At 45.7% G+C, this 24,701-nt stretch overlaps 1 protein-coding gene across 2 annotated transcripts in view; it reads right to left on the minus strand.

Annotated features, from left to right (window-relative positions):
- PGR (progesterone receptor) overlaps positions 1-24,701 on the minus strand; it is a 653,985-nt gene that overhangs the window by 53,679 nt on the left and 575,605 nt on the right. For both annotated transcript variants that reach the window (XM_078656995.1, XM_078656996.1), the window contains one exon: positions 7,622-7,779. In XM_078656995.1, coding sequence (XP_078513121.1) covers positions 7,622-7,779 — 158 coding nt within the window. The remainder of the gene's footprint in view (positions 1-7,621; positions 7,780-24,701) is intronic.

Genomic DNA, 24,701 nt, shown 5'->3' on the forward strand with positions numbered 1-24,701 from the left:
GATAAGGACCAGTTTGACTTTCGTCCAGGCCACGGTACTGAAACAGCTCTGGCAACCGTAATGGACAATCTACGAATGCGTGCCGACAATGGAAATCCTTCTGTGTTAGTACTACTGGATATGTCAGCCGCATTTGACACAGTGAACCATACGGTACTAGTGGAAAGGCTGGAAAATATAGGAGTGAAAGGGCAGGCTTTGAAGTGGCTGAAGCCTTATCTATAAGGGAGACAACAGGTCGTGACTATGACACCGTTCACCTCCAGCAAGTGCCCGGTGTGCTACGGGGTGTCGCAGGGCTCTGCGATCAGCCTCATCCTGTTTAATATTTACCTGCGTCCCTTGATTCCTGTTATTAAGTCTTTTGGAATTGATGTGATCAACTACGCTGATGACACCCAATTGGTGATTTCCCTGGAAGGGAAACAAGCAGTGTCTATGGTTGCGTTCCAGGAATGTATGCGTCAGACCGCCAGCTGGCTCAGGAAGAACTCCCTGGAATTCAACGGGGGAAAACAGAGGTGATATACTGTTCTACCACTAGAATGCCTCAGCATCTTCCATTGGAGTTTAGACTTACCCCCGAGGACAAACCTCTGGCACCTGTTAAAATGGTGCGCAATCTGGGGGTCTTGGTAGATGATAACCTCCAGATGGAGTCACAGGCTAATAAAATAGATAGTGTCTGTTTCTCCTTGCTGCGCCAACTTCAGCAGATTATTCCGCTACTGCCTAGTGATACGAGACCCCTTGTAGTAAGGAGCATAATTCTGAGTAGACTGGATTACTGCAACTCCCTGTTTTGGGGAGCACCACAATACATCTTGCAGGGGTTGCAGAGAGTCCAGTCCACAGCAGCAAAATTGACGCTAAATAGACAGTACAGGTCCTCTACGGCGATGGCCTTGAGGGATCTTCACTGGATGCCGATTAAGGAAAGAGTCTGCTTTAAATCTCTTTGTATTGTGTTTAGAGCAGTACATGGACTAGGCCCTGTACCGATGCAGGAGAACTTTACTTGGTACAATCCCAAGAGGCAGCTCCGCTCCTCCAGCGCAAATCTGGTAGTGATTACCAGATTTAAGAGGTCCAGGTCGTGAGACAGAGCTTTTGGTGTTGTGGCCACACGCCTGTGGAATGAGCTGCCTCAGAACATCAGACAGGCAGAGTCTTTGGCATGTTTTAGGAAAAGTCTGAAAACCTGGCTGTTCCCAAAGGCTGAACATATTGCTTCCCATTGATAAACTGGTCGATGTCTGTGGGGGGTCCATTTTTAAGTCTCAGCGCCAAGATACCTGTAGGTTGACAGTTTGCGCTTTATACATTCTCAATACAATACTGTAGCCGTACACAGATCTGATTGTACAAAGATGAACGTAGAATGCACTGTCATAGGAGATGCAGGTGGAGCTTTTAAAGAGATTGCTTGTCGAAAAAGGAAGTTACCAATAAAGATGAGTATTGGACGGGGGTGGTGACTTTCGTCAGGTTGCTTGGTTTAAATAAATTGTGAATCTGTGATTCTTCTGGATCTGAGAATCCATGTCCGAAACCTCCAGATCTGGAAATACTTGCTGAAATAGTTTAACCACAAAAGCTCTAGTATCCTGTAGGTAATTAGGATCTGCTTTCATGGTTCCCCCTACCTTTTGCACATGTTATGCTGCTTTCTGACAAGTCTGACTGGGATCCTGCTACTAAAGACCCCAGTCACTGTACTCTATCCCTAAATTTGACAACGGTAAGTACTCTGGTACCTTTATGATTGGCTACTGGTTTCCCCTTGTAAGTCCCTAGTATATGGTACTAAGGTACCCAGGGCATAGGTACACCAGGGGTCTCCCACGGGCTGCAGCATGTATTATGCCACCAATGAGAGACCACTTTAACCGTGACTACAGGCCTGCTATTGAAGCCTGTGTGAGATGGTGCTTGAGCCCCTCAACACAGATATGTTTTCTTACATCTGAGGTCACCTCACTTAAAACCTATAAGTCATCCCTATCCAGTTCTTGAAGCCTGAGGACAGGGTGCTCGGTTAGAAGCACGAGGGTGCCTCTGCAAACCCCAGAGTTGATTCTCCAGGCTTTGTAAGTGCGGGCAGCCATTTAATACATTTAGTGGACACCAAGTCCATTATGAGATGTCTAACTATATACTGGCTGCACCGAAAACAGTCATGTTTGGTATCAAACATTTTCGAATCCTACCTCAAAACCGATTCCAGTATTGGATTTAGGATCCCATGTACTTGGAGGCTCCCCTAGGGTGCCCCCCTAAATTACTGGTACCAGCCTTTCAGGGTCTAACTGCAAGATAGTGCTGCTGCCGACAAGACACATTTCTGCCCTCATGCTGCTGAGCTGAGCTCGAGCAGAGGAAGGCAGAACACTAGGTTTCCTGCCACCGGGAGGAGTGACCACCTCCTGGAAAGGACTTAGTGTATTGGGCTGGGGTTGGGGTGTTTGCCAGCGCCATCAGACTGCTTTCAAGGGCACATCTGGGGTCCTCCTTGCATACTCCCGTGTTGAGCCAGTTCAGGGAGCCCTTGGCTTTTGCTCTGGTGTGAAACTGGACAAAGGACAAGGGAGTATCCTCCCCTCTGTCCAGCTCCTCCTCTAGGAGAGATCCTTGAATCGTCCCAACCCATTCCCTAGGGGAATTAAGGCCTTACCTGTGGTGGCTCTTCAGATTTAACGTAGGACAAGATTCAAACTTAAAACCACTTCAACTTCAACCGTCTGGGCACCTTGGACTTCGGCTGGAATCGAGACTGCACAAAGGAAGACTCCCGTTGCTCCTTGTCTAGCTGTTTTGCAAGTCTTCTTCATTGACTGTGCCTGTGCTTCATCCAGGTTCCTTTCTAGGCCTATGGGAATCAAGGACACCCCAAGCATCTGCAGGCACCTCAACAAACCTGACAGGTCTGCTGCTCCAGACATCCCACGGACTCTGAAATGGTCAGCAAAACAGGTTAGGACACAAGTAACCACCTGTGGAGGTGGTGAGCAGAGTGAAAACACAGCTGCATACTCAATGAAAGTAAATGGGAAAGTTGTGGTTGCAGTTTTCAAGAAGAACAACCCTTTCCAGGGAACCCTGAAGAACCCAGTGGAAGGTTGGAGAGTAATCCCCACCCATGGATACCCGAGGAACCAGGATACCTATACCAGGGAAGCTAGGTACATAGGTGCGAAGTGAAGTCTGAAACCAACGTCGACCACAATGGAGGACTCAAGAAAAGATGCAGCTGGCAAAGAAGGTGAAAGAGTCTGGGGGAATCCAAGGACGGATTCTTGAAGAGGAGATCCTGCAAGCAGAAGGGCCAGAATCTTTGCCACTCGGAAGTGACCAGGAGGCACGGTAGACCACTGATCACAGGAGATGCAGGAGTGATGGCGGTGACCAGGAGTCATTCATGAGCTGTCCCACGTCAGAACTCAAGGACCGCCGGGGTCGGTGTCCGGCGGGAGCACCAACAGCAGCAAAAGACATGAAAAACGAAGTAGGCGCAGCGTTGGGACCAGCAAGGTCCAAGGGACTCAGCAACAGTAGGAGAGTTAATGTTAATGGTAATGTTATGTGTATTTGTAAAGCGCTGACTGATACCCGAAGGTGTCCTGGCGCTGTGAGAAGACCTACTATGAGCTTAGACCGGGACAGATCCAGTTAAATTGTAAACAACCAAGTTTTCAGTGCCTTTCTAAAGGGCAGGTGGTTGGGAATGTTTCTTTTATTCAGCGGTAGTGAGTTCCACGATTTTGCCGCATTGATCGTGAAACTCCTTCCACCCCAGTTCGCTTTTTTTACTCGAGGAATGCTGATGAGCTTTTGGTCAGCTGACCGCAGTGCTCTGTTTGGTTTATACCAGGTAAAGTGTTGTTGCAGAAAATTTGGTCCTATGCCATGAAGAGCTTTAAATACAAGGCAGAGTGCCTTGAATTTGGTGCGTTTGCTGACCGTGAGCCAGAGAAGTTGTTTCATTTTGTTCGAAATGGATTTAAATTTAGGTGTGGCTGTTATAAGTCTGGCGGCTGCATTTTGTAACATTTGAAGTTTGTTCATTGATCCTTTATGAACAGTAAGGTAAAAACTATTACAATAATCTAATCTTGACATTATAAGGGCTGATACCACTGTTTGTTGTGCTTCCTCGGGTAGTAGGGGCATGATTTTTTTGCATGATTTAAGGATGTACGATGTGGTGGAAGCGACCTGGTTTATTTGGTCCCTAAAATTCATTTTATCATCGATCGAGATTCCAAGATTCTTGACCTTTTTTATAGGGACAGGCAACGATCCCATCTCCTCTGGGCAGCAATTGGGAGTCCAGAAAGTGGGGTCATTTCCAAAGAGAACCACTTCCGTCTTACCGGAGTTTACCGGAGTCAGAGCAGGCCCGAGCAAGCAGTTGACCCCACTGAAGCAGGAGTAGACCCTCAAAAGGACCCATAGGCTGAAAGCTCAGGAGTCGCAAGAGCACCTCGAGCAGCTCAGCAAAGAAGGATGCCCCCGGTGCCAAGGATGCGGTGAGGACTCTGATCTTGGCAGGAAGAGATGCTGGTGGCTGGAGCTTCTTGGAGCCCAAAGATCTCTGTAGTGTGGAGCCAACAAGCCTTGGCAATGGCAAGTTGACGTGATGCACAAGGTTTCGGTCTCAGCGGTTCAGACATTGGATACTGGCCTCAAATAGCAGAGAGGATAGGTCTGGCCTTGAGGGAGTTGTAGAACCACCACCTGTGTTGCTGTGCCTCAAAAAGTCCTGAGGACGACAGGAGCAGCAGCCTGGTCAGCTTCGTTGCAGTGCCTGCAACTGCAGAGGAGTGACTCCTTCACTCCAAGGGAGATTACTTCTCGTGTCCTTGATGCCCACAGGTCTGTTTAAGAACGTGAAAGAAGCACGGACCCAGATGATGAAGAAGACTTGCAGAACAGCAAGACCAGGAGCAGCTAGAGTCTTCCTTGGTGCAGTCTTGATTCCATGCGAAGTCCAACGAAGTCAAAGGGTCCAGACGGTCGAAGAGTGATGTGATTTCAGGCTAGACAGAATAGGAGGATACGCTCATGTCCTTTGTCCAGTTTCGCACCAGAGTGGGAGCCAAGGGTTCCCTGAACCGGCTCAAACTGGAGTATGCAAGGAGGGCACTAACGTAGACTGATGGTGCTGGCAAGCGCCCTCAGCACAGCCCAATACGCTAAGTCCTGTCTGAGAGATGGTCACACCTCCCTGTGACAGGAAACCTATTGTTCTACCCTTACCCTGCTTGTGCTTGGCTCAGCAGCAGGAGGGCAGAATCGTGTGAGTGGTCAGCAGCAGCACTAGCTTGCTTTCAGACCCAAAATGGCAGTTACTGGGAGCACGGGAGGAGTATCACAAGGGAGCCCCCCTAGTACATGGGATCATACTTTCAACACTGGAATCGGTGTTGGGGTATGATTCCAACATGTTTGATACCAAACATGTCTGTGTTCGGTGCAGCCATTATAAAGTTAAACATCTGGTAATGACTGATGTCCACGATATGTATCATATTGGGGGACCACACTTACGAAGCCTATAGAATCGGCTCCTGAATTTGAGGGGGTGTTCTGCTAATTCAGGTGCACCCTTACACTTATAACCAATCACCCTGCCCTCAAGACTGAAGAGCCTGCCATAGGGGTGACCTATAGATTTTAAATGTAGTGACCTCAGATATAGGGAAACGTATCTGTAGTGAGAGGTGCAAGCACCAGCTCACACAGGCTGCAATGGCAGGCCAGTATGGATGTATGACATTACAACGCATGCTTTTACATTGCATGCCTTTACAACGCGGTTTTTACATCGCAAACCTTTACAACGCATAGCGCTTTGGGGTGCTGGATAGTGAATAGTTTAATTTACTATTCCAACTCCAGTCCCCGTGGACACTAGGGAAGGTGTTGGATAGTAAATTAAACGTATTCCCTATCCTAGAGCGCCCCCGAGCGCAATGCGTTGTAATGGTTTGTGTTGTAAAAGTTGCGTGGTAAAGGCACTGCGTGGTAAAAGTTGCGTTGTAAAGGATGTTTCCCGCCAGTATTCACAGTTTAAGTGGACTCCCATGGGTGGCACAATACATGCTGCAGCCATGGGAGACCCCTTATGTACCTATGCCCTGGGTACCTAACTACAATATGCTGGGGACTTACAAGGGTACACCAGTAGCCAATTGTGGATGTACAAAAGAATTTACTATGGTCAATTTAGGGAGAAAGCACGACTGGGGTTCCGATTAGCAGGATCCCAGTCAGAATAGGTCAAAAACATACTGACACAAGCAAAAAGTGGGGGTAACCATGAAAGCAGATCCTGCTTTCCTAAAATACTCATCTAGGTTAGAAAGTCGATGGGGCTGGGGGTGGAAGGGTAGATTGAAATTGCTCTGTGTTACCTGTATACCATGTGATAAATAACATTTCATTCTTGAACTTGAATATATTTTTTTCTTCTTATGAAGCAACCAGGGGCACGCTGTACCCCTAAAATATTACATCTTAAAAGCACGCCCACAGGTTGGGTGAATCAGGTGGTGGCAATCTCAATTTCAGGAAGCATTGTGTCCCAAGTCAAAAAAGAAAGGGGCGTCTAAATAAGTGAGTTCAAGGGCAAAATTAGAAATGTGTAAAGATTTACACAAAAATGATAAAGAAAGAGGCTAGTGAAAGTGCTGATGCAGCAAGTATTAGTTAGTGCATACAAATAATTGCCAAGAAGGCTCTCGGTAATTATACAATTCAGAATAATAGGCATACACCCAATCAAAAATCAAAATCAGTGAGAAATCAGACGGCATCCTTATAGTACCCAACAGAGTCTGGCTTATCCCCAAAATAGAGGGTTTATACAGGAAATGTCCGCATAGCAAGCAGAGAAAATACAGAATTACTAAGGTGTGAGCAAATAAATATATTTTCGACCAGTCAGAAAAAAGACTTTCAGGATCGTCATGCAGCCTTACCATTCACACACTAACCCACTACATGAATATTGATTCAGCCCCCTCTGATGTAATGTCATCCAGAGGTGTCTGAACAAATTAGTTACAAAAACAACAGTGAACCGTTGAAAATGAATGCAATAATGCGTGCACGCGGAAGGTATTTGGAAAAAAGATACATTAGGGAGCACTCGCTAGTGAGTCTTCGAAAAAGGTGGCATCCAAAAATAAACAAACATGACTTGCTTGGCTATGTGCTGCAGAAATAATAAACAGTGAATGTAACATTAATTTTGAAATAGTTGACATTGAGGCCTAGGTAGCATAAGCCAGAAAAATACACTCTAACATGCCATATTAAAATTGTTTCAAACGCAATAGTATCATATCAGTATATACAAGTGAATTTGAGTGCAGATTACAATTCAACACGCTGTTAATAATGCACAATTAAGATAAACACAAGATCTTCCACTGAGGGAAGCAGATATTCCAATTTAAAGTTAAAAGGAGGAGGTATTGTTTCGTTAACACAGAAATTGGAGCATAGTGAACACTTCTGAAAGACCAGGGCATATATCTTAATAATTAGAAGTATGATTTTTATTCTGTTCTATTGTCATACATTAAAACTTTTAAACACATAATGTAAATCTTACTTCATGCATGGAATCCATGAGTTTGGTAAGTTGATAATACCGCTGAGAGCTCGCCACATTTCCTTTCTGTGTTAGACAAATGGCTTTTAGTAGCTCTCTAATGTAATTTCCTCTCATCTCCTCAAACACACTTTGACTTCTCAGGCCTTCTAAAGGTACTAAAAGACAAAACAGGTTGTGCATATTTTAAAATGAATCAATTATCTTAATTTAGACAACACATGTGGACGACGTTTGATACTGAATATTCAACTCTATTCATCAGCTTTATTGTTTTAAGTTAATACGTAATACTATCTGTTTTTTTATAAAGTTATCAAAATAAATAGCACAGCACAAATGTTTGTAAAAACTTTCACCGTAGAATTCTGCGATACTCTGTGGCCAATTTGAAATATAATACTTCAAAATGCAAGAGTGCCATGCTTGGAGCATTCCGCTTCAACAAAGATACCCTATATTATTTCAATATTCTCGGGTCTGAAAATGTCTGTTAACCAACATAAAAGTGTGAGAGCTAATGTGGGCGTCTGCTAGAGGAGCTTCACCAGAAATTGAAATTCTATGTCAGGAGCTTCAGATTTTGCTTAACTTTCTTCATTTTTATAGCTCAGCAGCTAAGAACGACCAATAAGCATACTAGTGCGAAGGACTTCATCCCGATTGAGTACAAGCACATTGAAAGATCCACCAAGCACACTGATCAAGCACCGGATAAAGTCAGCTTCAAGGAAAAACAGTACTTTTTTCGTCGCTGCTCAGCAGCCAGAGAAGTGCTTTTCCTTGACAATGGCTTAGTGGGTGTTACTGCTATAGTTTGTGATATGCTTCAAAGTATACATACTTTGGTCACTTGCATTTTCAGCTGCTCCTTGTGCTTAGCTTTGACAATTTTCTGCTTTTTCTATGATTTCCTCTGAGTCTCCCCTGGGACTTGCAAGTCAGCACTGACGGGCAAGTCTTGTCCGTTCTATATACTCTCACACACCCTTTGGGACAGGCCATCCAGGGTGGGTCTATCCATGAGGATCTTGATCCTGATCTAACACAGGTGGTGTCTGTAGGAAAGTAGGATATGCTTTCATGGATGCTACCCTTTTTTGTTGGTGTCAGTATGTATCTTCACTAGTCTGACTGGGATCCTGCTACTCAGGACCCCAGTGACGGTGCTTCCTCCCTAAAATTCACATGGTAAGTACTCTCTGTACCTCCACAATTGGCTACTGGTGTACCCCTTTAAGTCACTAGTATATGGAACCAAGATAACAAGGACATAGGTACACACGGGGTCTCCCATGGGCTGCAGCATGTATCATCCCACCCATGAGAGACCACTCAAACTGTGACTACAGGCCTGCCATTGCAGCCTGTGTAAGCTGGTGCTAGCACCACTTACGACAGATATAGGTTTCCTTATATCTGAGGTCACTACACTTAAAACCTATAAGTCACTCTGAAGCCAGGCTTTCAATTCTGAAGGCAGGGTGCTGGGTTACGAGTGTGAGGGTGCCCCTGCATGAGCAGGACACCCCTACAAACCCCCTGAGTCAGCTTTGTAAGTGTGGTCAGCTATACATATAGTGGCCATGCGTCCTTACGTGATGGATTATTATATAGTGGCTATACCGAACCTGGGTGTGTTGGGTATTAAATATGTTGGAATCCTACCCCAACACCTTTACCAGTGTTGGCGGTATGGTTCCATGCACTGGGAGGCTGCTTTGGAAAGCCCCAGTACTCCCGGTAACAGCCTTCCAAGGTCTGCCAGCAAGCTAGTGCTGCTGCCGACCCCAGACACGATTCTGCCCTCCTGCTGCTGAGCTGAGCTTGAGTAGTTAAGGTACAATAATAGCTTTCCTGTCACATGGGTTGAGCGCCACCAGACTGCTTTGAAGGGCACATTTGGTGCCCTCCTTGCATACGCCAGTTGGAACCAGTTCTGGGAGCCCTTGGCTCCCGCTCTGGCGCAAACCTGGACAAAGGACATGGGAGTATTCTGCCCTATGTCCAGCACCTTCTCTGGGAGGGATCCCTGAATCATCCTAACCCCTATCTTAGGGTATAAAAGAGCTTACCTGTGAGTGGGTCCTCAGATTCATCGTGGGAAAAGACCCAAGCCTAAAACCATGTCACTCATCGACCGTCTGGACACCTAGACTTCAATGGACTTCGTTTGGAACTGAATCAAGGAGAAGACTGCTGCTCCTGGTCTCACTGTTCTGCAAGTCTTCTTTGTCATCTGTGTCTGTGCTTCTTCCAGATGCACATTCCTGGGTCGCCCATGTTAAAGCCTCATACAAAGAGGATCCAATCAGACCTCATTTAAATAAAGCAGCCGCAGCAAGGGAAGAGCTAGATTTCACCGCTCACATGAAGGCCGCTCCCGGAAAATTCTTAGTATCCAAAATCCTAACAAAAATCAGACAAAACGGTGCACCGGGTCCCAACGGCCTCCCTGGCTCCTTGTTCAAGGCGAATATAGAATTTTGGTCTGAAAACCTGTCCCACCTATATACTGAATGCTGGCTCCTGGGGGACGTTCCAGACTCCTGGAGAGGGTCGCTTCTGCACCCAATACACAAGAAAGGGCCTAAATCAGACCCGTCCAAATATCACTTGATTGCCCTTCTGGACATCGAGGGCAAGGCCTACGCGAGTACCATCTTGGCGGATCTAGCAAATTGGGCAAACACAGAAGGACTTTTGCCCCGCTTCCAAACAGGATTTAGACCTGGGTCTTCAACCGTGGATAACATAACAGCACTTTCTTATTTAGCCCACCAAGCACGGTTGCGCAAAAGTCTTCCCCTATTCGCTTGCTTCATCGACTACTCTGCAGCGTTCGATGGGGTAGACCGCGCAATTCTCTGGAAGAAGCTGGCACTTTGGAACAGCAACCCTGCCCTGCTTAAAGCAATCCAGTCGCTGTATGATAGAACGTGGGTCAGAATCAAACTTTCGAGCGACTCTGCATCAGAGAAGATTGAAACGGACCGAGGTTTAAAGTAAGGGTGCGTTTTAGCACTACTGCTGTTTAATTTATACACAGCAGATATGGACCAAGCCTTGACTGGAGCGGCTTTAGCTACACCAAGGATCGGGGGCACTAAAATCCAGTTTATGCAATACGCCGATGACTTGGTACTTCTGGATCATACCAAAATAGGCCTATAAAAGGCACTGACGGCCCTTGCAATATACAACGATAAAAACAGGCTGGTGGCCAACCCATCCAAATCAAAAATTGTAATTTTTCGGGCACTATCCGAAAAAAAACCTAGCTAAATGGAGGCTTGGTCACTTGATTCTGGGATGTACGCAGCAATACAACTATCTGGGCGTCTGGTACCATGAATCGGGGCTACCTGGTGCTCATCTAAGGAAAATTCAATGCAAAGGGAAAACAATCATCTACGCCATTTGCAAATTACAAGCAACCTTACATAGCCCTACCACAATGGCTATCCAAAGAGTACTGAAGGCAAAACTAATGCAAGCCCTTAATTACGCCCAACAAGCGTTCCCTGGAAAACTAAACAAGGACCTGGAAAAAATCCACTGTAGCGCATATAAGAGACTATTCCACCTACCCGCGTGCACTAGAAACACTCTTGTACGACTAGAATTTTCTCTGAACCAACAAAAGCTGGAAGAGATGGCTGCCTTGAGCAAATACTACTACCTTACAACAGCGGCACACGAGAAGACATTGAAGGCAGTCTTAAAAAACATCTTCCTGGAATCTGGGAACCCTTGGTCAGCGACCCTTACTGCGGCAAAGGATCTCCTTAATTTAGCTACGGAGAACTGGGACTCTGAGCCAGTTAATTATTCTGCCATAAAAAATGCAATCAAAAAACAAGTCCGCATCTGCTCTCATGCATTGGATTTGGAGTCACTGGCAAAAAGAGGCCTCCACGAGTCCCAGAGTCTGCCGCATACAGTGCACAATTCTAAACTCCATCTCACGCAGGCAGTGGGCCGCCCAGCCCTACATAAGATTTTAGCCTACAGATTACATCCCCTGCCCCTTAAAGAATTATACACCACTGAACGGACAGGTTCAGAGACCAAGGAATGCAGGCTCTGTAAATACAAACGGGAGTCTCTGGCCCACCTCCTATTTTGCTGCCCGGCCCTGCGCACAGCTCGCAGCCTTTACCTCAGGCCTATCATCTTACACCTGGGGACGCGTACTGGAAAGGAGGCTGTTCATCAATTATACACATTGAACTCAGTAAAACAGATGGCCACATTTGGTAAATTCATTCTACAGACTCGCACTAAGCTGATGGCCATCTCGAGCTAAAACGACCAGAGACCTAGCCGAGGCATGCTGGGCCGCAAGACTATGGACAACTCCTTTTAGCCTACATGTTTTCAGATTTTAATCGCAAAGACTTGTCTTAAAGAAGACGACTTCCCTGGTTTTTTTACTTTTTAACTTTTGTAAATGTTGTATCTTGGTTTTAATGTAATGGTTTTGAGTAACCAAACAATAAATTTATTCATTCATTTATTAATTCATTCATTCATTCATTCATGCTTCTTCCAGGATATTCAACAGAATTGTGGGCATCAAGGACACCCTAAGTAATCTCCCTTGGAGTCACTTCCGTGCATCTGCGGACACTGCAATGCAGCTGACCGGTCTGCTGCTCCTGACAACTCATGGACTTCAAAAGGCTCAGCAACACAGGCCGTGGTTTGGCAACTCCCTCGGGCCTGAGCTGTCCTCTCTGCAATCTTGAGGCCAGTATCCCTCATTGGAACCGCTGGGATCAAAGCCCTGTGCACTGCGTCGAATTGCCAGGGCTTGTTGGCTTGCACTTCAGAGATCTTCAGGCTACAAGTAGCTCCAGCCTTTAGCATTTCTTCCTGCCAAGATCAGAGTCCTCACTTTGCACCATGGGCCTCCTTCTTTGGTGAGCTGCTCGAGTTCCTCTTGTGACTCCTGTGCCTTTGGCCTGTGTGTCCTCTCGAGGGTCTTCTCCTGCTTCAGTGGGCTCCTATGCTTGCTCAGGTCCTGACTCTTCTGTACTTGGTGTATTCCTTGGAGCTTGCTGGTCCCAAAGTTCCTCCTTTATCGTTTTCCCCATCTATTGCTGCTGCCAAGGCTTGTTGGTGCTCCAGCTGGACACCGACCGACTGGTTCTCAATTTCCGACGTGGGGCAGCGTCTGTATGGCTCCTGGTCTTCCTTAACATAGCCTGGTCCTCACAGCAGCAGTGATAATGTAACCGTCATCACTCTTGCATGTTCTGTTATCGGTGGGTATTGCTCTTCTGTGCCTCCTGGTCACCTCCGAGTGCCATAGACTCTGTACACTCTGCTTGCAAGAATCCACCCTTCGATTCCACCGGACTCTTGCCCAGTCTTTGCCAGCGGTATCTTGACTGAAGTCTTCCACTGTGGTCTACTTTTCAGATGTCCCTTTGCACCTATGCACCCAGCTTGCCTGGTGTAGGCATCATGGTTCTTCGGGTATCCACAAATGGGATGACAATCCAACCTTCTGTCTTCCACGGGTTTTTTCGGGGTCCACTGGGATCGGTTCTTCTTCAAAACTGCAACTGCGACTTTCCCGTTGACTTCTATTGAGTACGCAGCTGTGTTTCCACTTTGCACACAGTCTCCATTAGGTCACTGGGTACTTACCATGGGTGTTTCCTTGTGTCTCCGCTCTTCTGAGTCTCCTGGTTCAAGTCCCCACTTCAGTCGCAGTTAACATTCCGCTTTCTTAGTATATGTTTTTTTTCCCCCCATGCTCACTTATCTGTTTGCAATTGAAGTATTGTGTATTTGTGTTGATATATCTGGGTGGGAGATATACCAATGTGTTAGTGTTGTGTAATAAATAGACATATTTTTATAACTACACTGTGTGGTTCTTTTTCGTTTCACCTACACTACATGATTAGATCTGATAAAACAAGCTGCTAAACACTCCTTCTGAACTAAGACTGATGGCTGCTCTCCACAGCTACCACTTGGACAGCTCTCAACGGTTGTCTAAGACCACTAAAATCACCATAAGGGTTGTCTGGATTAGTGCAAGATTCTTCACTTAAATATGTGTGTACCGGATGTATGACATTACAACGCATGCTTTTACATCGCATGCTTTTACAACGCGTTTTTTACAACGCATACCATTACAACGCATAGTGCTTTTAGGCGCTGGATAGTGAATTGTTTAATTTACTATTCCAACTCCAGTCCCCGTGGATATTAGGGAAGGTGTTGGATAGTACATTGAACCTATTCCCTATCCTAGAGCGCCCCCCAGCGCAATGCGTTGTAATGGTTTGCGTTGTAAAAGTTGCATCGTAAAGGCACTACGTGGTAAAAGTTGCGTTGTAAAGGTTGTTCACCGTGTGTACCATATAAAAAGCAGCCTCCTACATTGGTGTTTAATGGTTGGGGTTTAAGCGTGCACTGTTTAACCAGCTAATCTAGGTGTGGTTAGATGAAAAACCATCACTAGCATTAGGCACACATAAATACATTTTGTATATTAGTAAGTACTACTGAACTTCTTGGATTGTTAGTTGGTGGTCTAGCACAACCCTTTCTGCAATCCTTTTGAAGTTTAGTTTCTACTAGGGCAGGTAGGTGCAACGTGACACTACACCTAGTTTACCATGTCTTTATTTGGGGGAATCCAGCGGCACCCAATCCTCTAGATACAGTGGCCTTAATTTCCAGGAACCTAGAACCCTGGCTTAATCAAGGAAGTTATAGGCAGGTAGCAACCCTAACACTCAGCAACTCTTAGAGCTGATGCTGCAGGATGACCTCCAGAAAGCTGAGAGGTCAGAAGGTCAGAACAGTGTGGGTGGGGTAGCTTCAGAAGATGGGTCAGGAGTGGTTCACCCCAGTGAAACAAATTCTGAGCCTGACCTGGAAGAGTATGATGACTCCACAGTGGTAAACTCTGATACCCCAGGGAGTTGTACAGCTAGTAAAGAGGGTGTCCCTAGAGGTAGCCCCCCCCTGTATAACTCCTGTGAGTAGCAGAGAATGCAGGGAAGGTCCGTATCCTCCTCTATTAATTCCAATTCTCTAACAATTCGATAGGAGACCTCCATCTCTGGTCAGAGGGATGACTTCTTAGAGAGGGAATACCACCTGCTTAAGCTTGAGAGAGTAAAGCTCAGAATCAAGCAAGAGCAAATACCCCTTGATAAGGAAATCTTGGAAGTACAGAGCGCTAGGAAGAAATTCGGACTAGAGTCCCATGTTGGCAGTACTAGTGTTGCTAGGGTCAGGGAGCAATCTTTTGATGCTAGAAACCTGATCAAGAGAGTCCCTCCTTACCAGGAGGGGGATGATATCCATAAATGGATCACCACCTTGGAGAGGGCCTGTAAAGCACAGAAGGTCCGTCAAGGGAGGCGGCCAGCTAGCAAAGGCAGAGACAAACTCCTCACTGTCAAGGAGGAAGATGCTGACAACTACACAGTCTTGAAGAGTGCCCTCATTGATGGGTTTGGTTTTACCACTGAACAGAACAGGGTCAAATTCAGGGACACCCAGAAGGCACACACCCAAGACTGGGTTGAATTTGTAGACAGTGTTATTAAGGCTCTAGAAGGCTGGCTTCATGGAAGTAATGTGCATGACTATGAGGGATTGTACAATTTATTGATGAGAGAGCTCATTCTAAATAACTGTCCTAATCAGCAGCTGTACCAGTAACTGGTGGACTCAGATCTGACCTCTCACCAAGAATTGGGAAAGAAGGCAGACAAATAGGGGCGCACCAGGGTGAAGTCGAAAAACAATGGTGGTTGAGGTGACCAGAAGAAGCAAGATTTTTCCAAGGCCCAAGAGAAGGGTAGGTAGAAAGGCAAAGATAAAAAGGAGTCTTCACAAGGTCACACAAATCTTCCTCTGGAAGTGGGTCACAAAACTTCTATTCCTCTTGCACGAACCATTGGTGTTACCTGTGTAAGGAAAAAGGCCATAGAACAAGAGATGTCAATTGCTCTACATCTAAAATCAAATAAGCAACTACTACTGCCCCTCTGGCAACTAGCACCCCTAGCGCCAGTAGTAATAGTAGTATTACAGTGCCCAAGGGATTCGTGTGGCTAACCTTGGGTTCTGAAGTGGGTTCTGGCCTAGTCAGAACCCATTCAGGCTGTCCTTGTCTGTGACAGTGGCATGGAACTTTCCACTTTACTTGTAAGTCCCACTAACTTGGGCAAGTTTAGGCAACAGCCACTAATTAATGGTCAGGAAGTTGTGGCATACAGGGACACAGAGGGCAGTTTCACAATGGGGACAGAGAAACTTGAGTCTCCTCACTAAATCATACTTGGTCAACTTCACAGTGTGACCAATGCAAGCAATGTCAGCATTGATCATTCCTTGGTAGTTGTTAATCTCAGCAGAGGAGGGGTAACTGACCCTAAAAGAGTTGTGGTTTCTACAGACCTACCTGTGGACTGCCTGTTGGGCAATGATTTAGAAACTTTAGCCTGGTATGAAGTAGAGTTCAGGACACATGCAGAGATGATGGGAATCTCTGCCAGTGCATTCGATGTTACTAGGGCTCAGGCCAAACAGTTAGGCCCTGAGGGAGCTTTGTATCCTGGAAAAATGGACCAGCTAGCTCATATGAGAAGGAGCAGGAAGCATAAGGAATTATCCTCCTCCCAGACTCCTAGTGAGGATCAGTTTCCTGAGGGGGATCATCCTAACTCTTGTGAAGGAACTGTCTCAGAGAAACTTGGCCTAACACAGTAGAGTTCTTGGGGACGGAGGCCCTTTCAGGACAGACTTTAGCCTGGAGCAGAAATCCTGCCCTTCTGTTGAATAGCTCAGACAGAAAGCTGCTGCTGAGTAGGCAGGGAATGTCAGGGGGTCCCATAGGATCTTTTGGGTAGATGGACTTCTATTTTCTGAAAATAGAGACCCCAAGCCTGGTGCCACCAGGAGGTTGGTTATACCTCAGACGTACAGAGGTTTTATTCTATCCATAGCACATGACATTCCCCTTGAAGGACATCTTGGGCAAAGCAAGACTTGAGGCAGGCTTGTCCCTCATTTCAACTGGCACCCCATGTCTGAATACACTAAGGTGTTTTGTTGTTTCTGTGTCACTTGCCAAACCAGTGGTAAGTCAGGTGGCACTACACAGGCTTTCTTAATCCCACCTCCAGTGTTTGGGGTTGCCTTTGAGAGGGTAAGGATGGACATTATTGGTCCCTTAATTCTTCCAACAGCATCTGGACACAGTTACAAACTAGTGGTGGCAGACCATGCCACAAGGTATCCAGAAGCTATTCCCCTTAGTACTACTACAGCTCCTGTGGTGGCTAGGGCCCTTCTGGGAATCGTTTTCAGAGTGGGCTTTCCTAAGGATGTTTTGTCAAACAGAGGAACAAAATTCATGTCTAGCTACATAACTGCCAACTGTGAAAAGAGTGCGGTATAAACTACAAGTTTACCACACCCTACCATCCACCATCCACAGTGAAATGGGCAAGTTGAAACGTTCGACAAGACCCGCAAGGGTATGATCATGGGACTCCCACAAAAGCTCAGGCAAAAATTGGATGTCTTACTACCATGCCTTCTCTTTGCCTACAGAGAGATTCCTCAGAAGGGGGTGGGCTACAGCCCATTTGAGTTTCAGTTTGGACATTCAGTTAGTGGTCCATTGTGTCAGGTTAATGAGGGATTGGAGCAACCTCTCAAACCTCCTGAACAGGATATTGTGGACTATGTCCTTGGCCTGCTTTCACGTATGGCTGAGTACATGAATGAAGGCCAGCAAAAGCCTTTAGGCTAGCTAGGAGCTTCAACTGCAAACACAACAATGATGGACAGAATGTGGATCAATGTCACACATTCACCCCAGTCCAAAGATCTGGGCCCAAATCCATCGTTTTTCCACTCCACACCACCCTGGGTTAGACAATGGCGATATGCAAATCAGCGCTGACCCTGTGCCCCATGGGAACAGTCCAGTCCGAACTACAAAAGCCATGTCCTTCCCAGAACGGAAACAAGCATCCGAGGACCGGCCCGGTTTCGAGGTAACACCTCTCTTCAGCCCGGCTAGCTTGATTCCAGTGGTGTGGAGTGCCTGGGACTCACGTCTGAGCATCCCCAGTACACTTAGAGCGGTAACTGCAAACACAACAATGATGGACAGAATGTGGATCAATGTCACACATTCACCCCAGTCCAAAGATCTGGGCCCAAATCCATCGTTTTTCCACTCCACACCACCCTGGGTTAGACAATGGCGATATGCAAATCAGCGCTGACCCTGTGCCCCATGGGAACAGTCCAGTCCGAACTACAAAAGCCATGTCCTTCCCAGAACGGAAACAAGCATCCGAGGACCGGCTAGGAGCTTCAGACAGCTTGGCATGACCAAAAGGCTGTGCTGACTGTTTACCAGCCAGGACAGAAAGTGTGGATGTTGGAACCTGTGGCCCCAGCAGATCTCCAAGACAAGTGGAGTTTCCCCCACACTATCATTGAGACAAAAGGTGAGGTCACCTACTTGGTGGAACTACGCACTCCCAGAGGTCCACACAGAGTTCATCAAGTAAACCGCCTAAAGCCTTTTGTTGACAGGGCCAGGTCTGACATGAGCTTGCTTGTAGAAACTGAGGAGGGACAGGAGGAAGACAGTGACCCTCACCCTGCTTTCCTCTCTCAGAACCCTGTTGATGAATCAGTTGATAGAGCGGCCTTGGCAGGCAGCCTCACCGACCAGCACCAAACTGATTGTAGGCAAGTCCTTAACCATTTCCCCGACTTGTTCTCTCTGACTCCAAGTCAAATCACCTGGTGTACCCATGAAGTAGACAAAGGCGTCTGCCTGTCAAGAGTAAGCTCTACAGACAGCCTGAACATGTCTGCGACTGCAGCAGGACAGAGGGCCAAAAGATGCTGGAGTTTGGGTCATTGAACCTTCAGATAGCTTTGGGATAGTCCTATAGTCCTGGTGCCAAACCCTCACACCCAAGATGGTAAGAGAGATGAGGTTTTGTGTAGACTACAGAGGTCTCAATCAAGTCACTAGGACTGATGCCCATCCAATTCCCAGGGCAGATGAGCTGATTGATACTCTGGCCTCAGCCAAGTATCCCAGTACATTTGACCTGACTGCTGGCTACTAGCAAATAAGCCTCTCTGAGGATGCCATGCAAAAAACAGCATTGAAGAATGCTCCAGCCACATTTCAGAGGTTGGCGAACAGATTTCTCACAGGTCTGGAAACCTATACTGCAGCATAGCTAGATGGTATTGCTGTCTTTATCTCTACCTGGGAGGATCACCTGTCCACCTCAGGAATGTTCTGGAGTCCAGGCAAAAGGCAGGCCTAACTATCAAGGCCAGAGTGTCAAATAGGGCAGAGCAAGGTTGTGTACTTGGGTCACCATGAAGGTGAACGCCCGATTCAGCCATTGGAGAGCAAAAGCCAGACCATAATGGACTGGGTTGCTCCCACTACCCAGACTCAGGTCAGAGCTTTCTTGGGCTTGACTGGGTACTAAATAAGGTTTGTTAAGGGATATGAGTCCATAGTGACTTCCCTTATTGTTCTCATCTCCCAAAAATGCCTAAGAAAGTTCAGTGGACAGTTAGCTGTCAGAAGGCATTTGATGACCTGAAGCAGGTAATGTGCACTGCCCCCCCCTTCTGCAAAGTCCTGATTACTCCAAAACCTTAATTGGCCAGAGAGATGGTTTAGAGATTGGTGTAGGTGCAGTTCTAAACAACTTAATTCAGATGGCCAGGACAAACCAGTAGCTTTTATAAGCAGAAGCCTGACACCCAGGGCGAAGTGTTGATCAGCTATTGAGAGTGAGGCCTTTGCTGTGGAATGGGCCTTGAAGCAGTTTAGGCCATACCTGTTTGCTACTCTTTTCATTGTTCAGACAAACCATAAGCCCCTCTTATGGCTAAACCAAATGAAGGGTGAAAATCCCAAACTTTTGAGGTGGTCCCTTTCCCTACAAGGGATGGAGTTTTCTGTGGAACATAGACCTGGGAGTAATATTGCTAACACAGATGGACTCTCCAGATATTTCCACTTAGAAAATGAAGACTGCACTGGGCAAGGTTAGTCTCCTCTCTCATCATTTGGGGGAGGAGGGGTAGGAAAGTAGTATCTGCTTTAGTTCAGTTCAAAAGCTTTTATTCGATTTGTACATACAAATCATACAAGCAAAATACATAATTGAAATATTAAAATCACCATATAATATAATCTTTCCTAAAAAAGGGAAAAAAAGCTAAAGTGCAGCTAGTGAAAAATAATCATGCCTCTATAGGTCATCATGTTCTTATAAAATACACGACGTTCTTACATGGACTAACTGGGAATCAGTAGAAATTACTTACTAGGCCTTTCCTGGGAACTGTATATTAAAATTGTTAAATAATCATTCAATACTGTGGATCACTGCATAAATACCTTAATTACAGAAATTGATATGAAATTCAACGAGAAATAAAAACATGTGTATACAGACAGGAATGATAACATTAATTTCATCATGAATAAACCCTGGCAGCTGTATAGCATAAGTACAGACAGATCAGTAGACAACATTATAGTACAATACTTTTCCTGGCAGCTGTACATTTTAAAATAAAAGTAGCCAAGAAGAAACAAATCTCCTCGTTCACTAGTAAAGATAAAAATATCAATGCTGTTTGTGTGGTACAGATGTTGTATTTGATAAAAATTGGTTTAAGGTATTTTAGCCTGTAATACTGATAAAATTTACAAAAAAGTAAAAAATGGCAACTACTCTGACGAGAGGTACCGTCACACGGACATGGTGTGTTTGAACTAGTTTTTGTGTTTGGAAAAGCAACCAAGTGGTGTACAATACCCAATCTGACCCGTGTTAAAACATACTGGTGGGAAGGGCGGGTCACAAATACAAGATAGGATTGTAGTCCAGAAGCTAAATTTAAATCTTTGTAAAATTTCATAGTAGCAAGATTTCCAACAGCTTTGTCTCGCTCAGCCTTACGAAAATTAAGGAACGATATCTTAATTTCTTTTTTTGAAATGAAGACAACCTTTTCGGGCTCACGGAACACATTAATGTTGAACAGAAGTAGATACCAATGATGGATGTATCTTAACCATAATACCCGTGAGGAATGATCCAAACCTATACAGTCAAGGATAATATCCTGAGTGAATCGAGTCTCCGGCTTAGCCCAAATAGAACGCCACAATAAAAGTGGCCGAACTGCTGCTAAGTCAGAGATGTACTCGATCCCAACTTCTTCATGGATCAACTGTATGGAGGCGGAAGGGGGAACACATAATAGCCTCCTTAAGAACTTGTTTTCCTCCTTCTGCAGGAGAATACCCTCACAGTGACCCCACACCCCTGCCCCATACAGGGCAGAGGAAACACAACATACATTGTATATGTTCGTCATATCATAGATACTTCGTGAGCCAAGTTTAGAGGCAAAACGAAAAATGCTACTAGTGGACCGTAACATTTTTGTTTTTACGGCATCAAATTCCGCATTCCAGGACCCACTGTTGCTATATGTTATTCCCAAATAACAAAAAGATTTAACAGAGGTCAGCTTTTCCTTATCTAGGAAGAAAGTATGCTTTACCTGCTTAGCTGCCTGACCACATGACATTACAAATGTCTTAGTTTTATTCACACGAAGCTGCCTAGCTTGTATAAACTGCGTGAAATTATCAATTAGGCGCTGTAGGCCCAACTGTGTTCGAGATAAAAGAACAGCGTCATCCGCATAAAGTAACAGTGGAACAGGTTTACCACCAATCAGGGGGGCATCTGCTAAGATGTCGGTCAGGGATCGATCTACACCATTAATAAAAAGGGAAAATAAAAGCGGGGCTAAAACACAACCCTGACGTATGCCCCGAGACACTCTAAAGAACGGGGTACATTCGCCAAGGGTGCCATAGCGGACTTTACATGAAAGTTTTTCGTATAGTCTGGCTAAAAAATACACTATTTCCCTTGGTGCCCCTGCGTCAAGCAGAACCTCCCAAAGAATACCATGGTTAACCAAATCGAAAGCGCTGCTCAAATCAGCAAAACATAAAAAGAGGTTGCCACTTTTAGCCACAGTATATTTACTGATTAAAAGGTCCAGATTTACGCATTGGTCCAGTGTACCCAGACCTTTGCGGAAACCGTATTGGACTCTAGTTAAGATGTTAAAATCAGTTGCCCAGTCTTCAAGCCTCTTCAGCAAAATCCTACTCATCACCTTTACAGAGGCATCCAGTAATGAAATTGGGCGATAATTAGAGGCCTCTGACTTATCGCCCTTCTTATGTAAAGGAATGATGATCGATTGACCCCAGGTAGAAGGGAATTCATTTTCAGCCGCACAATTAAAAATCCTTGTCAAAATGGGAGCCCATAACACTGTTTCATCTTTGTATAAATCCAGCGGGACCCCATCGGGGCCAGGTGCCTTGCCTCCTTTACTTAAAGAAATTGCTTCCTGACATTCTTCCAATGTTATAGCCAATGAAAGGGGCAACCATGGGTTTATATCTGGTGACGGTAACTCAGAAGTTGGCCCTTCAGGGTTAAATATTTTAGAAAAATGATTAACCCAGTCGCTACATACCACATATGAGGTCAGTTCTGAAACATTTTCTTTACTGAGAAACGGACTATTAATCGTTTCCCAATAGAGTTTACTGTTTTTAGTCTCGGCAGCCTCCCTCAGCTTGTCCCACGCCTCAGACTGTAATACCCTTTTCCTTTTATTAATAGCTAATTTGTAACTAGCCCTGAGGTGTTGTATCACAGTCTTAACACGTGGTTTGGTGCCTAGCGCATTCTTTAAGTTGCGGAGGGCGACGATACATGTCTTATCAAACCACCCCTGCTTTTGACCACTGTTGGCTGACGGGGTCTTAGTGAAGATACCCTCAATAATGTTGTTCAAAGATACAAAACATTCTATTAAACAGCCAGAGTCACTGTCATCATCCAAACAATAACTAATTTGATTCTTGCATAGGGTGACAACCTCCTTCTGCTTGACTTTGGAATTTAAACCAGTCCATTTAACCCTAAGGCCCTTTGGTCTGGTAGGCACTATATCGGTTGTACATTTACCACCTGGAACTGATGAGGTGCCATGCCCCAAGAGGGTAACACGTAGGCTATTATGGTCACTGAGACTTTCTTCATTCACATATAAATCAGTGTAGTCTCCACTGCTAGACAACAAAATATGATCAATGAATGAACCTGCATCTCTGCCCGTAAATGTGGGGCATGTTATTGCCTGATTGTTAACATTGCAGTTTAACAGGGTCATATCTAGCATGGCTAGCATATTATTTAGGGTGGAACCATAACTGCAGTGTTGGAAATGGGGAGAATCCTCCTTCCCCCCCTGGTCTCTCCAATGGCTATTTAATGCTGCATCAAAGCCACAGATATTCCCGTTAGATAGATGGCAAGGCTGCAAATTAAAATCCCCAGCCCATACCACCTCAGCCTTTCTTTTCGAGATATCTAGAGCTTTAATGATTTCCTTTTCTAAAGGCAGTAAAATATCCCCCCTAGTGGCGTCAAAAATGTTGTTATAGAAGTTAACAATAACTAAATCAATGTTCTTTCTGCATTCCACCCTTATAACTTGGCTGTGTGTCCCCACGGTTGTACTATATTTGACCGTACAGTCACACAGCTTAGTTGACACTAACAATAAAAGGCCTCCCTTAGCCCTACCCGAGCTGGATTTGGTTGCTCTGATCTGCTTTAATGGTTACCCCCACTTTTTGCAGTTTGCTTTTTGACTAGTCTGACGGGGACCCTGCTAATCAGGACCCCTGTGCTTCCTCTCTAAATTGCACATGTTAAGTACTTTCTGTACCTCCACAATTGGCAACTGTTGTACCCCTATAAGTCCCTAGTAAATGGTACTAAGATACCAAGGGCATAGGTACACCAGGATCTCCAATGGGCTGCATCATGTATTATGCCACCCATGAGAGTCCACTCAAATGTGCCTACAGGCCTGCAATTGCAGCGTGTGTAAGCTTGTGTAAGTACCACTTACGACAGATATAGGTCTCCTTATATCTCAGGTCACTACAATTAAAACATATAAGTCACCCCTAAGGCAGGCCATTCAATCCTGAATGCAGGGTGCTAGGTTACAAGTGTGAGGATGTCCCTGCATTAGCATGACACCCCTATAATTCGATTCTCCAGGCTTTGTAAGTGAGGTTGGCTATTTTGATAAATATACTGGACATGCGTCAATACGTGATGGCTAACTATATAGTGGCTGTGCCAAATCTGGGCATGTTTGGCATCAAACATGTTGGAATCATACCCCAACACTGTTACCGGTGCTGGAGGAATGATTCCATGCACTGAGGGTACCTCTGGGAAGAACCAAGTACTGCTGGTAACAGGCTTCCTTGGTCTGCCAGCAAGCTAGTGCTGCTGCCGACCCCAGACATGATTCTGCCCTCCTGCTGATGAGCTGGGCTCGACCAGGGGAAGGTAGAACAATAGGTTTCCTTTCACAGGGAGATGTGACCAACAACCAGTCAGGACTTGTATTAGGCTGGGGTGGAGGCGCTTGCAAGCGCCACTAGACTGCTTTGAAGGGTACATTTGGTGACCTCCTTGCATACTCCAAATGGAACTAGTTCTGGGTGACCTTGGCTCCCGCTCTGACACGAAACTGGACAAATGATATGTGAGAATCCTCCCCTCTGTCCAGACCCTACTGTGGAAGGGACCCCTGAGTTGTCCTAACCACTTTCATAAATGGGCTTACCTTTGGGTGGGTCCTCAGATTCATTGTGGGATAAGACTCAAGCCTGAAACCATTCTACTGCCAGGACACCTGGACTTCTTCACTTGGAAATTAGACTGCATCAAGGAAGACTCCTTCTGCTCGTGGTCTCGCTGTTCTGCAAGGCCTCTTCGTCATTTGATTCTGTGCTTCTTCCAGGATCTTCAACAGACCTGTGGGCATCAAGGACACCCGAAGTAATCTCCCTTGGATTGAAGCAGTCACTCCCCTGCACCTGTATGCACCGCAACAAAGC

The sequence above is a fragment of the Lissotriton helveticus genome, chromosome 8, assembly GCF_964261635.1.
Source record: "Lissotriton helveticus chromosome 8, aLisHel1.1, whole genome shotgun sequence".
NCBI lineage: Eukaryota > Metazoa > Chordata > Amphibia > Caudata > Salamandridae > Lissotriton > Lissotriton helveticus.